Source organism: Oncorhynchus tshawytscha, linkage group LG17, assembly GCF_018296145.1.
Source record: "Oncorhynchus tshawytscha isolate Ot180627B linkage group LG17, Otsh_v2.0, whole genome shotgun sequence".
In the NCBI taxonomy this organism is placed as follows: domain Eukaryota; kingdom Metazoa; phylum Chordata; class Actinopteri; order Salmoniformes; family Salmonidae; genus Oncorhynchus; species Oncorhynchus tshawytscha.
The window spans coordinates 12649280-12661706 of NC_056445.1; the positions used below are offsets into that span (position 1 = coordinate 12649280).

Here is a 12427-nt window from a genome sequence, read left to right on the forward strand (position 1 = left end):
ACATGTCCCAGTTCTTCCATGGCCTGCATACTCACCAGACAAGTCACCCAATGAGCAGGTTTGGGATGCTCTGGATCGACGTGTACGACAGAGTGTTCCAGTTCCTGACAATATTCCGCAACGTCGCACAGCCATTGAAGGGGATTTGGACAACATTCCTCAGGCCACAAACACCAGCCTGATCTCGTTCCTTATATGAACTGTAACTCAGTAAACTATTTGAAATTGTTGCATGTTGCGTTTATATTTTGGTTTTATAGTTTGTTTTCCATTATAAGTAGCAGATTCACGTAGCAGATATTGAACGCTGTAGTGATCCAAGCCAAAGCCAATCCTACAATAGATGGCTACGCTACACAGTCCAACATCAATGCAAATAAAGGGAATAGCAGCTTCTGATTCCGTCCTCAACAACAGCAGGCTGCTCTCTCTCTCTCTCTCTCTGTATGTGTGTGTGTGTGTCCCCTCCACCCCGCCACTGCATCCACTTCAATCACTTTATTACATTCACCCCCTCCCGTCACCTCCATCCCTGCATCCATCCCTTGTTTACTCACTCTGGTTCTTTCTCCACCACCACCCATCCCCCATCTGACCCCCTCTCCCTCTTCGTCTCCTCCTATTCACGCTCTCCCTCCATCTCTACTACCTGCCCAGTGCTACAGGCTGACAGAAGAAAGCACTCCAAATCACATTAGGCTGTGCTGTGCTGTACTGTGTGATTGTATTAGGCCGGCAGCAGTATCAGGCCTGTAACTCAGGCCGATTATGATGTCCTGGCAGTAGAAGAAAGGGGGCTGAGAGTGGACTGAAGACCGATCGGCCAGGGCGGAAAATGACTGGCTGGAGATTGATTTCTGGCTCCGTTGAAAAGCTTGCTAAAAACAAAACAGGGAAAGGGAGGTGTCTTGAGAGTCAAGCAAGAGGGAGAGGAGGAGAGACAGCATGATGCCAACAAGAGAACAGTGACTCAACCGGCTTCCGGCTCCCATTCAGGCAGCAGTCTGTGTCGAGGTGGCCATTCATTGTGCTTTGCCAGTCTCATTGTACAGTAGATCATTGGCTAGTTCAACAGGTAGGCCTAAAAGTAGCCTACTGCTACCTCTCACCCTTAAAAACAATTGTATAGTTGAAACCAGATTGGACAGGATTGGTCCTGAAGCAGCCTACCGCCACCTGTCACCTTTAAAAACAATTGAATAGTTGTAACCAGATTGGACAGGATTGGTCCTGAAGCAGCCTACCGCCACCTGCCACCTTTAAAAACAATTGTATAGTTTTAACCAGATTGGACAGGATTGGTCCTGAAACCCTCCACAATAACAATTTCTGGTATTGACGGAGCTGGGAAACCCCACATGAAGTGAACTCAACACTGAACACACTCAAATCAGCTCTACGGGACGAGAAGTTACTGAGTCAACAACCAAACAAATCTTAGTGTGATAGAGAGGACTGTGAGACATATGTGGGTGAGTGTCTGTGTGTGTTAAAGCAATATCTTCCTCTAAAGCCCCTGGTGTCAGTGGTTCTCTCGTGTGTGCAAGCGTGCGTGCGTGCGTGCGTGTGTGTGTGTTAGGGCCGGCACAATTACCGATGGTTATGGATGAAGACCGTCATGACAACCGTAAAAATAAATACAAATCATTTGGAACGAGCGCTGAAACATGGAGATATGGCCGTGTGGAAACACTAACCCTAAACCCTATAAAAAAAAGGTGTGTATTAATTTGCCTTTTGTTTTTTGAAAATTACTTCCGTTCCTTGTGTTTCCAAAACAGTACCACAAGTGATGTACACTGCTCAAAAAATAAAGGGAACACTTAAACAACACAATGTAACTCCAAGTCAATCACACTTCTGTGAAATCAAACTGTCCACTTAGGAAGCAACACTGATTGACAATACATTTCACATGCTGTTGTGCAAATGGAATAGACAACAGGTGGAAATTATAGGCAATTAGCAAGACCCCCAATAAAGGAGTGTTTCTGCAGGTGGTAACCACAGACCACTTCTCAGTTCCTATGCTTCCTGGCTGATGTTTTGGTCACTTTTGAATGCTGGCGGTGCTTTCACTCTAGTGGTAGCATGAGACGGTGTCTACAGCCCACACAAGTGGCTCAGGTAGTGCAGCTCATAGTGTTCCTCCTAATGCAAGACAATGCTAGACCTCATGTGGCTGGAGTGTGTCAGCAGTTCCTGCAAGAGGAAGGCATTGATGCTATGGACTGGCCCGCCCGTTCCCCAGACCTGAATCCAATTGAGCACATCTGGGACATCATGTCTCGCTCCATCCACCAACGCCACATTGCACACAGACTGTCCAGGAGTTGGCGGATGCTTTAGTCCAGGTCTGGGAGGAGATCCCTCAGGAGACCATCTGCCACCTCATCAGGAGCATGCCCAGGTGTTGTAGGGAGGTCATACAGGCATGTGGAGGCCACACACACTACTGAGCCTCATTTTGACTTGTTTTAAGGTCATTACATCAAAGTTGGATCAGCCTGTAGTGTGGTTTTCCACTTTAATTTTGATTGTGACTCCAAATCCAGACCTCCATGGGTTGATAAATTTGATTTCCATTGATAGTTTTTGTGTGATTTTGTTGTCAGCACATTCAACTATGTAAAGAAAAAAGTATTTAATAAGAATATTTCATTCATTCAGATCTAGGATGTGTTATTTTAGTGTTCCCTTTATTTTTTTGAGCAGTGTATATTGAATGTTTAGAGTAAGCATTGGGGCTCTTAACAAAACTCCTCTGGTCAGAAGTTACTATCGTCAATAGACGCTAAAGTAGTTAGTGTCTATGAATGGGGTAATCAACCCCATGAATACCTGAAAACAGGGCTACAGACTGCAAACATGTAGTCACATTTTGCAACCCTTTTTTATTTAACCTTTATTTAACTAGGCAAGTCAATTAAGAACAAATTCTTATTTACAATGACGGCTTACACCGGCCAAACCTGGACGACGCTGGGCCAATTGTGCGCCGCCCTATGGGACTCCCAATCACGGCCGGGTTGTGATACAGCCTAGATTCGAGGGTGTCAGAGTGTCTGTAGTGACGCCTCAAGCACTGAGATGCAGTGCCTTAGACCTCTGCGCCACTCGGGAGTCAAAGTTGGCTCGGGAGCTCTTTGAGTTGGCTGTGCGAGTAAGATTTGTTTTAGGTGGTCGCATCGGTGCGAGCTGCACATTCTACATGGTCACTCAAAAACGCCCTATTTTTTTGGGATGCTAAAACCAGGATTTGTTCAAACAGTAAAGTGCATTATCCTCATGATTCCTGTAAAGAAAGTGTATGCCTGCCCCTGTGACTGTTTCGCTGGGGCCTGCTGTGGTGTCCAGCGAGACTCTCTCCCCTTTCCAGGGGAAAAAGACTCCAGGAGAAGAAAAAACGTTTCCGATTGTATAACATTTTGAAATCCATTTGCGGAGAAAAGACAGCTATCTTGTTGTCACAGATAAAGAGAGAAGGGTAATATATTTACACAATATAGCCTGGCCTATAGGTCAGGTATTAATCAAGCCCTGTGCATTGCTTAGCCAACACTGCACTCCAAAAACACCTTAAAGTAAATACCAGGACATCCGCACTGTGGGATATCATCTTGTTCCTGTGCAGCAGAAATGAATAATGAGTTTGGGATCTACTTCCTGCAGTAAAGTTATTTATCAAACTATTAGTAGTTAAAAAAGTGCTGTTTCTTTATATAATCAAGGAAAATTGGGTTTCTTTGAACATGGGGTCTGTCTGTCTGTCAATCATAGGTTTGATTGAAGCCAAATCCAGCCTGAGTAACCGTATATACTTGGGAGCCTTACATGGCTCCCGAGTGGCGCAGCGGTCTAAGGCACTGCATCTCAGTGCAAGAGGCATCACTGCAGTCCCTGGTTCGAATCCAGGCTGCATCACATCTGACCGTGATTGTGCGGCGCACAATTGCGTCCGGGGTAGGCCGTCATTGTAAATAACAATTTGTTCTTAACCGACTTCCCTAGTTAAATAAAGGTTAAATAAAATGTACAAAAATGAAAAAACAATGACCTACAAGTGACTACCCCAATCAGTGAAGAGTACGTCAGCATTTACCAACCTAGTGTGTTCTAAGCAGAGGCTATAGTGAGACAGAAGCAGTGTCCCAGAGTCAAATCAGAATGTTCTTAAAAGAACACGGAGGACAAAGGCACTCTTCATATAATTAAAATGTCTTTATTATCAACAGCACGTTCAATATAACAAAATCTTGCCAAAAAAAAGTAATTATATGAAGAGCACTCCGTGTTTTTTTGATTACCCTTCACCAAAGAGCACCTTCAACCTACAGTACAAACATTCTTCTACAAGTCACTCACCCAGCTCTTTGAGGCTCCGAGTAGCTTTGGTGATCTCAGCACCACCTACACCTTCTACAGTAGGCATAAATGAGTGGAGTTTCACTTTAGTGTCAATAGTATTAGAGTGAATGAGCAGGGTCACTCACCCAGTTTGCTGAGGCTGATCTGGGCACCCTTGGTGATCTCATCACCATCTACACCAGGGGGAAGACAACCCTGTCCCTGGAGTGCCACAGGTACTGCAGGATTTTTGTTCAACTAAGCGAATTGATCAGTTCAGCGATTGCCTAAATTCAACACACCTGGCATTCCAGGTCGGTTAAATCAAAAACACTCCAGGACTAGCGATGCCTATCCCTGATCTACACTCTCTTTACAGTAGGCCCAAATGCGGTGAGTTAACCATGTCAGTATTACAGTACCCAGTTCATTGAGGCTTGGAGCAGCCCTGTCAGTAGTACAGTGTATCAGAGGTGAACAGGCAACGGTCACTCAACCAGTTCGTTGAGGCTCTGGGCAGCCTTGGTAATCTCCCTGCTTCCCCACTGGAGCTGGCCCTGCAGACGCTTGGACAGGTACAGGATTCTGATGATCCTTCGCAGCAGGTCACACGCCACCTGGGAAAAATAGGAAAAAATATAACCAAACAAAATTAGAACCCCATCTGAACCAGTCTTTCTGAATCTTTTTGACAAGATGTGAGTGAACGTCAAATCTAATATGTAACGATCCTCTATTTTGTCCTAATTGATTGAAGATCACTCATTGGAAATGATCTCTAATCAAATCACTGTTGACATTTCCAAGTATTTATTTTCCTATTGTAGCCTATGAATAAACAATGACGCCAACCATGGGCATAGTAATAGTGGTAATAATAACCGTGTGTCTAGCAGCATTGTGGAGCTGTGTCTGGGGCTGAAGGACACAGAGAGGTCAGCAGTGTGTTTGGGCTAAGTAAACGATGCAGCTGAGACCTCGAGGTCTGTCCCCTGAGCCTCTGTGACTGTCTGAATGCTTTATCTGTGCGTGGCCGAGAAGCTGCCATTTTGTGAGCGAACACTAGACTAAAATATAAACAAAGCACTCTCCTATTCCCCCTGGATTTATAGTCTGATCATTACCGGTCTCCTTCAGACCCAGACAGACAGAAACACACACACACACACAGATAGAAACACACACAGACACACAGACACACAGACACACAGACAGACAGACAGACAGACAGACAGACAGACAGACAGACAGACAGACAGACAGACAGACAGACAGACAGAATAGAAACACATACCCTAAAATCAAATCAAATTGTGTTGGTCACATACACATGGTTAACAGATGTTAATGCGAGTGTAGCGAAATGCTTGTGCTTCTAGTTCCGACCATGCAGTAATATCTAACAAGTAAACTAACAATTTCACAACAACTACCTTTTACACACAAGTGTAAAGGAATGAATAAGAATATGAACATATAAATATATGGATGAGCGATGGCCAAAAGGCATAGGCAAGATGCAGTATATGGTATAGAGTACAGTATATACAGTCGTGGCCAAAAGTTTTGAAAATGACAGAAATATTAATTTCCACAAAGTTTGCTGCTTCAGTGTCTTTAGATAATTTTGTCAGTTGTTTGTTTGTCCACCCTTCTCTTGAGGATTGACCACAAGTTCTCAATGGGATTAAGGTCTGGTGAGCTTCCTGGCCATGGACCCAAAATATAAATTTTTTGTTCCCCGAGCCACTTAGTTATCACTTTTGCCTTCTGGCAAGGTGCTCCATCATGCTAGAAAAGGCATTGTTTGTCACCAAACTGTTCCTGGATGGTTGGGAGAAGTTGCTCTCGGAGGATGTGTTGGTACCATTCTTTATTCATGGCTGTGTTCTTAGGCAAAATTGTGAGTGAGTCCACTCCCTTGGCTGAGAAATAACCCCACACATGAATGGTCTCAGGATGCTTTACTGTTGGCATGACACAGGACTGATGGTAGCGCTCACCTTGTCTTCTCCAGACAAGCTTTTTTCCAGATGCCCCAAACAATCGGAAAGGGGATTCATCAGAGAAAATGATGTTACCCCAGTCCTCAGCAGTCCAATCCCTGTACCTTTTGCAGAATATCAGTCTGTCCCTGATGTTATTCCTGGAGAGAATTGGCTTCTTTGCTGCCCTTCTTGACACCAGGACATCCTCCAAAAGTCTCCTCACTGTGCGTGCAGATGCACTCACACCTGCCTGCTGCCATTCCTGAGCAAGCTATGTACTGGTACTGTACTGGTGGTGCCCCGATCCCGCAGCTGAATCAACTTGCGCTTGCTGGACTTTCTTGGGCGCCCTGATGCCTTCTTCACAACAATTGAACCGCTCTCCTTGAAGTTCTTGATGATCCGATAAATGGTTGATTTAGGTGCAATCTTACTGGCAGCAATATCCTTGCCTGTGAAGCCCTTTTTGTGCAAAGCAATGATGACGGCACATGTTTCCTTGCAGGTAACCATGATTGACAGAGGAAGAACAATGATTCCAAGCACCACCCTCCTTTTGAAGCATCTGTTTTTCAAACTCAATCAGCATGACAGAGTGATCTCCAGCCTTGTCCTCGTCAACACTCACACCTGTGTTAACGAGAGAATCACTGACATGATGTCAGCTGGTCCTTTTGTGGCAGGGCTGATATGCAGTGGAAATGTTTTTGGGGGATTCAGTTCTTTTGCATGGTAAAGAGGGACTGATCACTCTTCATAACATTTTATTTTACCTTTATTTAACTAGGCAAGTCAGTGAAGAACAAATTCTTAATTTCAATGACGGCCTAGGAACAGTGGGTTAACTGCCTGTTCAGGGGCAGAACGACAGATTTGTACTTTGTCAGCTCAGGGATATGAACTTGCAACCTTTCGGTTACTAGTCCAACGCTCTAAACACTAGGCTACCCTGCCGCCCCAATTCTGGAGTATATTTAAATTGCCATCATATAAACTGGAGGTAGCAGACTGTGAAAATTAATATTTGTGTTGTCGTGTCTTTGGCTATGCCGGATTAAGTGATATGACATGCTGTTCTATAAAATCCTTTCTCTGTAATTAATATTACCTGATTGAGCTAATCATGTAACTGTAATTAACTAGAAAGTCGGGGCACCACTTAAGAATATTTATAGATCTGTTATCTTCCGAATAAACTCTTAAAGACCTAGTAATATTTTACATCAATAGCAGTCAATATTAATCGTCACCTTATTTCAGTCTCATCTGAAAGTTGTAAATTCTTGGTTATCTTCACGAACACTGGCTAACAAGTTGAATCAGCAATACAAAATTGGGTTTAATTATTTATTTACTAAATACCTAACTAATCACACAGAATTACATATAGACAGAATGAATCATACATTGATTACAAATTATGTCATAAAGGAAAACGTCCCTAGCGGACGGAACAGATATGACAGCTGTTTACACAAAGAACGGGGGTTGGGTTTGAGTGAAAGAGCAGGAAGACTGAAGAACAAAAGGAGAAGCGATGTCTCTATCAATGTTAGTTAAGTGGCTAAAACCAAGGACAAGACAGTCCCTGGGAGTTAAAAGTGGAAAAAGAGGGGTCCCACAGCACCACGGTCTGTCGGTCTATCGAAAATAATATAAAACTTTGCAACTATTCTATTCAGAAATCACAAACCAGGCCCATGTTCATCCTAAGACCTTACCAGCCTGGAATGCCTACCTGCTACTAGTATCTTCTCTGCAGGATGCATGTCTGTGGTGCAGAACAATGATAACACTCCACACACACACACGATGACAAAGCTGAGAGAGGGAGCATCAGTAGACAGACAGAGCTAACACAGAGCCTGAGCCATGGGAGAGGAAGGAGCCAGTTAGAATCACAGTAACCTTTTGGACTGAAGCCAAATTCCATCCATTTTTAAAAAGCCTTCCCCTCAACTCCACAGACGACGGAGCTGCAGTGTGTAGGCAGTGTGCATGTGTGGACAGAGCCTGTAAACCTAGAGAGTCTATTTCGCTCTATCTAGATGTGGCTACCCAGCCTCAGACAGAACAGGCTCAGTTTGCTCATAAGAAGAAGTCTTATTTTAACAGGGGTAGAAATTCAACCTTTTAAAACACCCGATTGCTTTTTATTGATTTCTTCTAAACGGGGGGCCACTGATAGCGTGGTGGATTAAAAACCACAATGGTGATGTCATGGGTTAAGATTGCAGACGCTATCTGAGAACAGGATCAAAGTAATGCTGTTTGAAAGGTTGAGATAATATTGTTTGTAAACCTTTAATGTGCCCTATATGTATTATTTAGTGGAGGACTTACCAAGAAAAAGAGATGAAGTATGAAGAATGCTCAGCCTCCAAAAGCAGTTTGTCATGCCCTGACCTTAGAGATAATTTTAATGTCTCTATTTTGGTTTGGTCAGGGCAAGAGTTGGGGTGGGTATTCTATGTTTTCTATTTCTGTGTGTTTGGCCGGGTGTGGTTCTCAATCAGAGGCAGCTGTCTATCGTTGTCTCTGATTGAGAACCATACTTAGGGAGCCTTTTCCCACCTGTGTCTTGTGGGTAGTTATTTTCTGTTTAGTGTTTTCTGCACCTTACAGGACTGTTTCGGTTTCGTTTATTCACGTTGTTGTTTTAGTGTTCAGTCAAATAAAAATTATGAACATGTACCACGCTGCGCTTTGGTCCACACCTTCTTCCACAGACGATCATTACAGAACTACCCACCACAAACGGACCAAGCAGCGTGGTAACAGGGAGCAGAGGGTTCAGGACTCCTGGACTTGGCAGGAGATATTGGAAGGACAGGGACCCTGGAGACAGGCTGGGGAATATCGCCGCCCTAAAGAAGAACTGGAGGCAGCTAAAGCTGAGCGGCAGCGATATGGGGCAAGGCAGCACAGCAGGCACGAGAGGCAGCCCCAAACATTTTTTTGGAGGGGGCACACGGGGAGATTGGCAGAGTCAGGCAATAGACCTGAGCCAACTCCCCGTGCTTACTGGAAGCAGCGTGGTACTGGTCAGGCACCGTGTTATGCGGTGAAGTGCACGGTGTCTCCAGTGCGTGCTCATAGCCCGGAGCGCTACACGTCAGCCCCCCGCAAGTGCCATGCGAAAGTGGACATCCAGCCAGGGCGAAATTTTCCAGCTCAGCGCGTTTGGTCTCCGGTGCACCGTTTTGGCCCAGGGTATTCTGCGCCGGCTCTGCATACTGTGTCTCCGGGACGCTGGGAGGGCTCAGTTTGCCCTATGCCTGCGCTCCGACCGTGCCGGGCGAAAGTGAGCATTGAGCCTAAGGCACAGGTGCGAGTGGTAAGCACCAGATCTCCAGTGCTCCCCCACAGCCCGGTTCGACCTGTGCCTGCACTCTGGAGGGGCCGGGCTAAAGTGTGCATTCAGCCTGGAAGAGTGGTGCCAAGGCTGCGCACCAGAGCTCCCCCACAGCCCGGTTCATCCGGTGCCTCCTCCACACACCAGGCCTCCTGTAGGTCTCCCAAGCCTGGTAGACCCCGTGGCAGCCCCATGCACCAGGCTGTCCGGAGCTGCCAGAGTCGCCCTCCTGTCCGGAGCTGCCAGAGTCGCCCTCCTGTCCGGAGCTGCCAGAGTCGCCCTCCTGTCCGGAGCTGCCAGAGTCGCCCTCCTGTCCGGAGCTGCCAGAGTCGCCCTCCTGTCCGGAGCTGCCAGAGTCGCCCTCCTGTCCGGAGCTGCCAGTGTCGCCCTCCTGTCCGGGGGCCGCTGCGAGGGTCCCCCGTCTGGGGTCGGCGGCGAGGGTCCCCGCTCCAGAGGAGCCACCTAAGTGGACCAAGCCTAAGGTGGAGCGGGGTTCACGTCCTGCACCAGAGCCGCCACCGCGGATAGATGCCCACCCAGACCCTCCCCTTAGGTTTTGCGGCCGGAGTCCGCACCTTTGGAGGGGGGTACTGTCACGTCCTGACCTTAGAGATCCTTTTTATGTCTCTATTTTGGTTTGGTCAGGGCGTGAGTTGGGGTGGGAATTCTATGTTTTCTATTTCTGTGTGTTTGGCTCGGTGTGGTTCTCAATCAGAGGCAACTGTCTATCGTTGTCTCTGATTGAGAACCATATTTAGGTAGCCTTTTCCCACCTGTGTCTTGTGGGTAGTTATTTTCTGTTTAGTGCTTTCTGCATCTTACAGGACTATTTCATTTATTCACGATGTTGTTTTGTGTTTTCGTGTTCAGTCAAACAAAAATCATGAACACGTGCTGCGCTTTGGTCCACACCTTCTTCCACAGACGATCGTTACACAGTTCCATAAATCACCTTTATAAATATGCCTTTCTCCAAAGTGGTGGGGAGTAATTCCATAATGGCAGGCATGTGCAACAAGAGTAAAAGGGGTCATATAATATTTGTGTTGTTTAACAGTCAATAAAAACACACAGTATCTTTGTTGTATACCATTGAGTACCATTGTAAACTCATATCAGTACGGCATGAGACACCGACACCTTCTATAGTTACATTGTATTGACAGGGCAGAAGAGGACATCCTAGAGCCATATACAGGTATATAGACCTCTATATGACTCTGGGTTATTGTCATCTTTACAATTTAAAACAGGAGTATCCTGGAAACTGTCCAGGAGACATTAGGCGACCTTGACAATATGTACAGCACCTAACTTGAAGTACCCATCTTGAAAATGGGCAGAGAGACAATAAAAACCCAAGAAAATGCTGTCGGTCCATTTCTCTACCTCAGATGTCTTTCCAATAAACATGGAAATCAAGTCCAGTGCAGAAGTAGAGATGCTGTCAGAGTGCTGATAATAATGAACACTAGAGAGGCAATCTTCCCCCTGCTATTGAGCCTCAGTCCCAGACCATATAATAATACAACAACACCATCAACACAACAGATAGTATTATGCTTCTCAAATCACAAGGAGATGGATGGATACCTGCAATCTGGCGAGCTGGGCAGTTCTAGCTACAATCTTATTGTAGGGGTCAACGATCTTTGTCCTTATCCTACGAGAGAAAACAAATAGGTTGAGTGCTGTTACGAGAGGTCAGATTTATTGAGGGTCTCTGAACACAAGTGGCGCAGCAGTCTAAGGCACCACATCTCAGTGCTAGAGGAGTCACTGCAGACCCTGGTTCGATTCCAGGCTGTATCACAACCGGCCGTGATTGGGAGTCCCGTAGAGCAGCACACAATTGGCCCAGCGTCGTCTGAGTTAGGAGGTCATTGTAAATAAGAATGAGTTTTTAACTGACTTGCCTAGTTAAATAAAGGTGAAATAAAAAAACAAAAAAAGTTATATTTTGCCTTGATCATTCCCTGTGATGATGTGTTATGGTCTTATAGGCTTGGAGTAGGTAGATAACGCACGTAACCACTGATACAGGGTAAGATGTTTTTTCAATACTGAGAGACGCACTGATGCTTATATCCAATTGTGTGACAGCAGCGCCCCCTATGGAATGTCTACAGCACTACAATGACAGCATATATTCCAGCAGAGAACTTTTTGGGTCTGGGGACCCCTTTTGTGATAGCAAATTCATCAGGGACACCCTCATTATCATTACACAAATAAATAGTCTACAAGGAGATTTACCGTGACGTCTGCAGTGCAAAAATAACATTTAAAAAGCCTCTTGGTTAATTTCCTGCAATTCTACACATTTTGTCATGGGGCACAGAGATTTTTTGTTGTTGCTGCTTTGAAGCTAATATACATCAATTCTACACATTTTGTCCTTAAGCAACAATGCAGTTTAAAGAAAATACCCCCCCCCCAAAAAAAAAAGTAGATAAAGCGATAAAAATAACAAATCATTAAAGAGCAGCAGTAAATAACAATAGTGGGGCTATATACAGGGGGCAACAATAAAACAAAACATACACCTACGTGAAGTAAAGCTGACTGACAGAAAAGTACTTAAAATAAATATTAAAACATAACATTTTACCATCATTTAGCAGTGAATTCGTTGATGCTTCTCTCCTACCCTCCTTGTTCGCCACTTCATCACACGATGACGTAGATTTACAGCGACATGAAATGAACCAAACCAAACATGTAATTATTCTTAATA

The 12427-nt window shown here is 45.1% G+C and overlaps 1 protein-coding gene across 2 annotated transcripts in view; it reads right to left on the bottom strand.

Moving 5' to 3' along the window:
• Positions 1 to 12373, bottom strand: part of LOC121839772 (conserved oligomeric Golgi complex subunit 5-like) — a 65676-nt gene extending 53303 nt beyond the window's left edge. For both annotated transcript variants that reach the window (XM_042300192.1, XM_042300193.1), the window contains exons 1-2: positions 12302 to 12373; positions 4845 to 4964 (exon numbers count right to left, since the gene is read on the bottom strand). In XM_042300192.1, coding sequence (XP_042156126.1) covers positions 4845 to 4964; positions 12302 to 12307 — 126 coding nt within the window. In that variant the 5' untranslated portion in view covers positions 12308 to 12373. The remainder of the gene's footprint in view (positions 1 to 4844; positions 4965 to 12301) is intronic.
• Between the last annotated feature and the right edge of the window lie 54 nt (positions 12374 to 12427).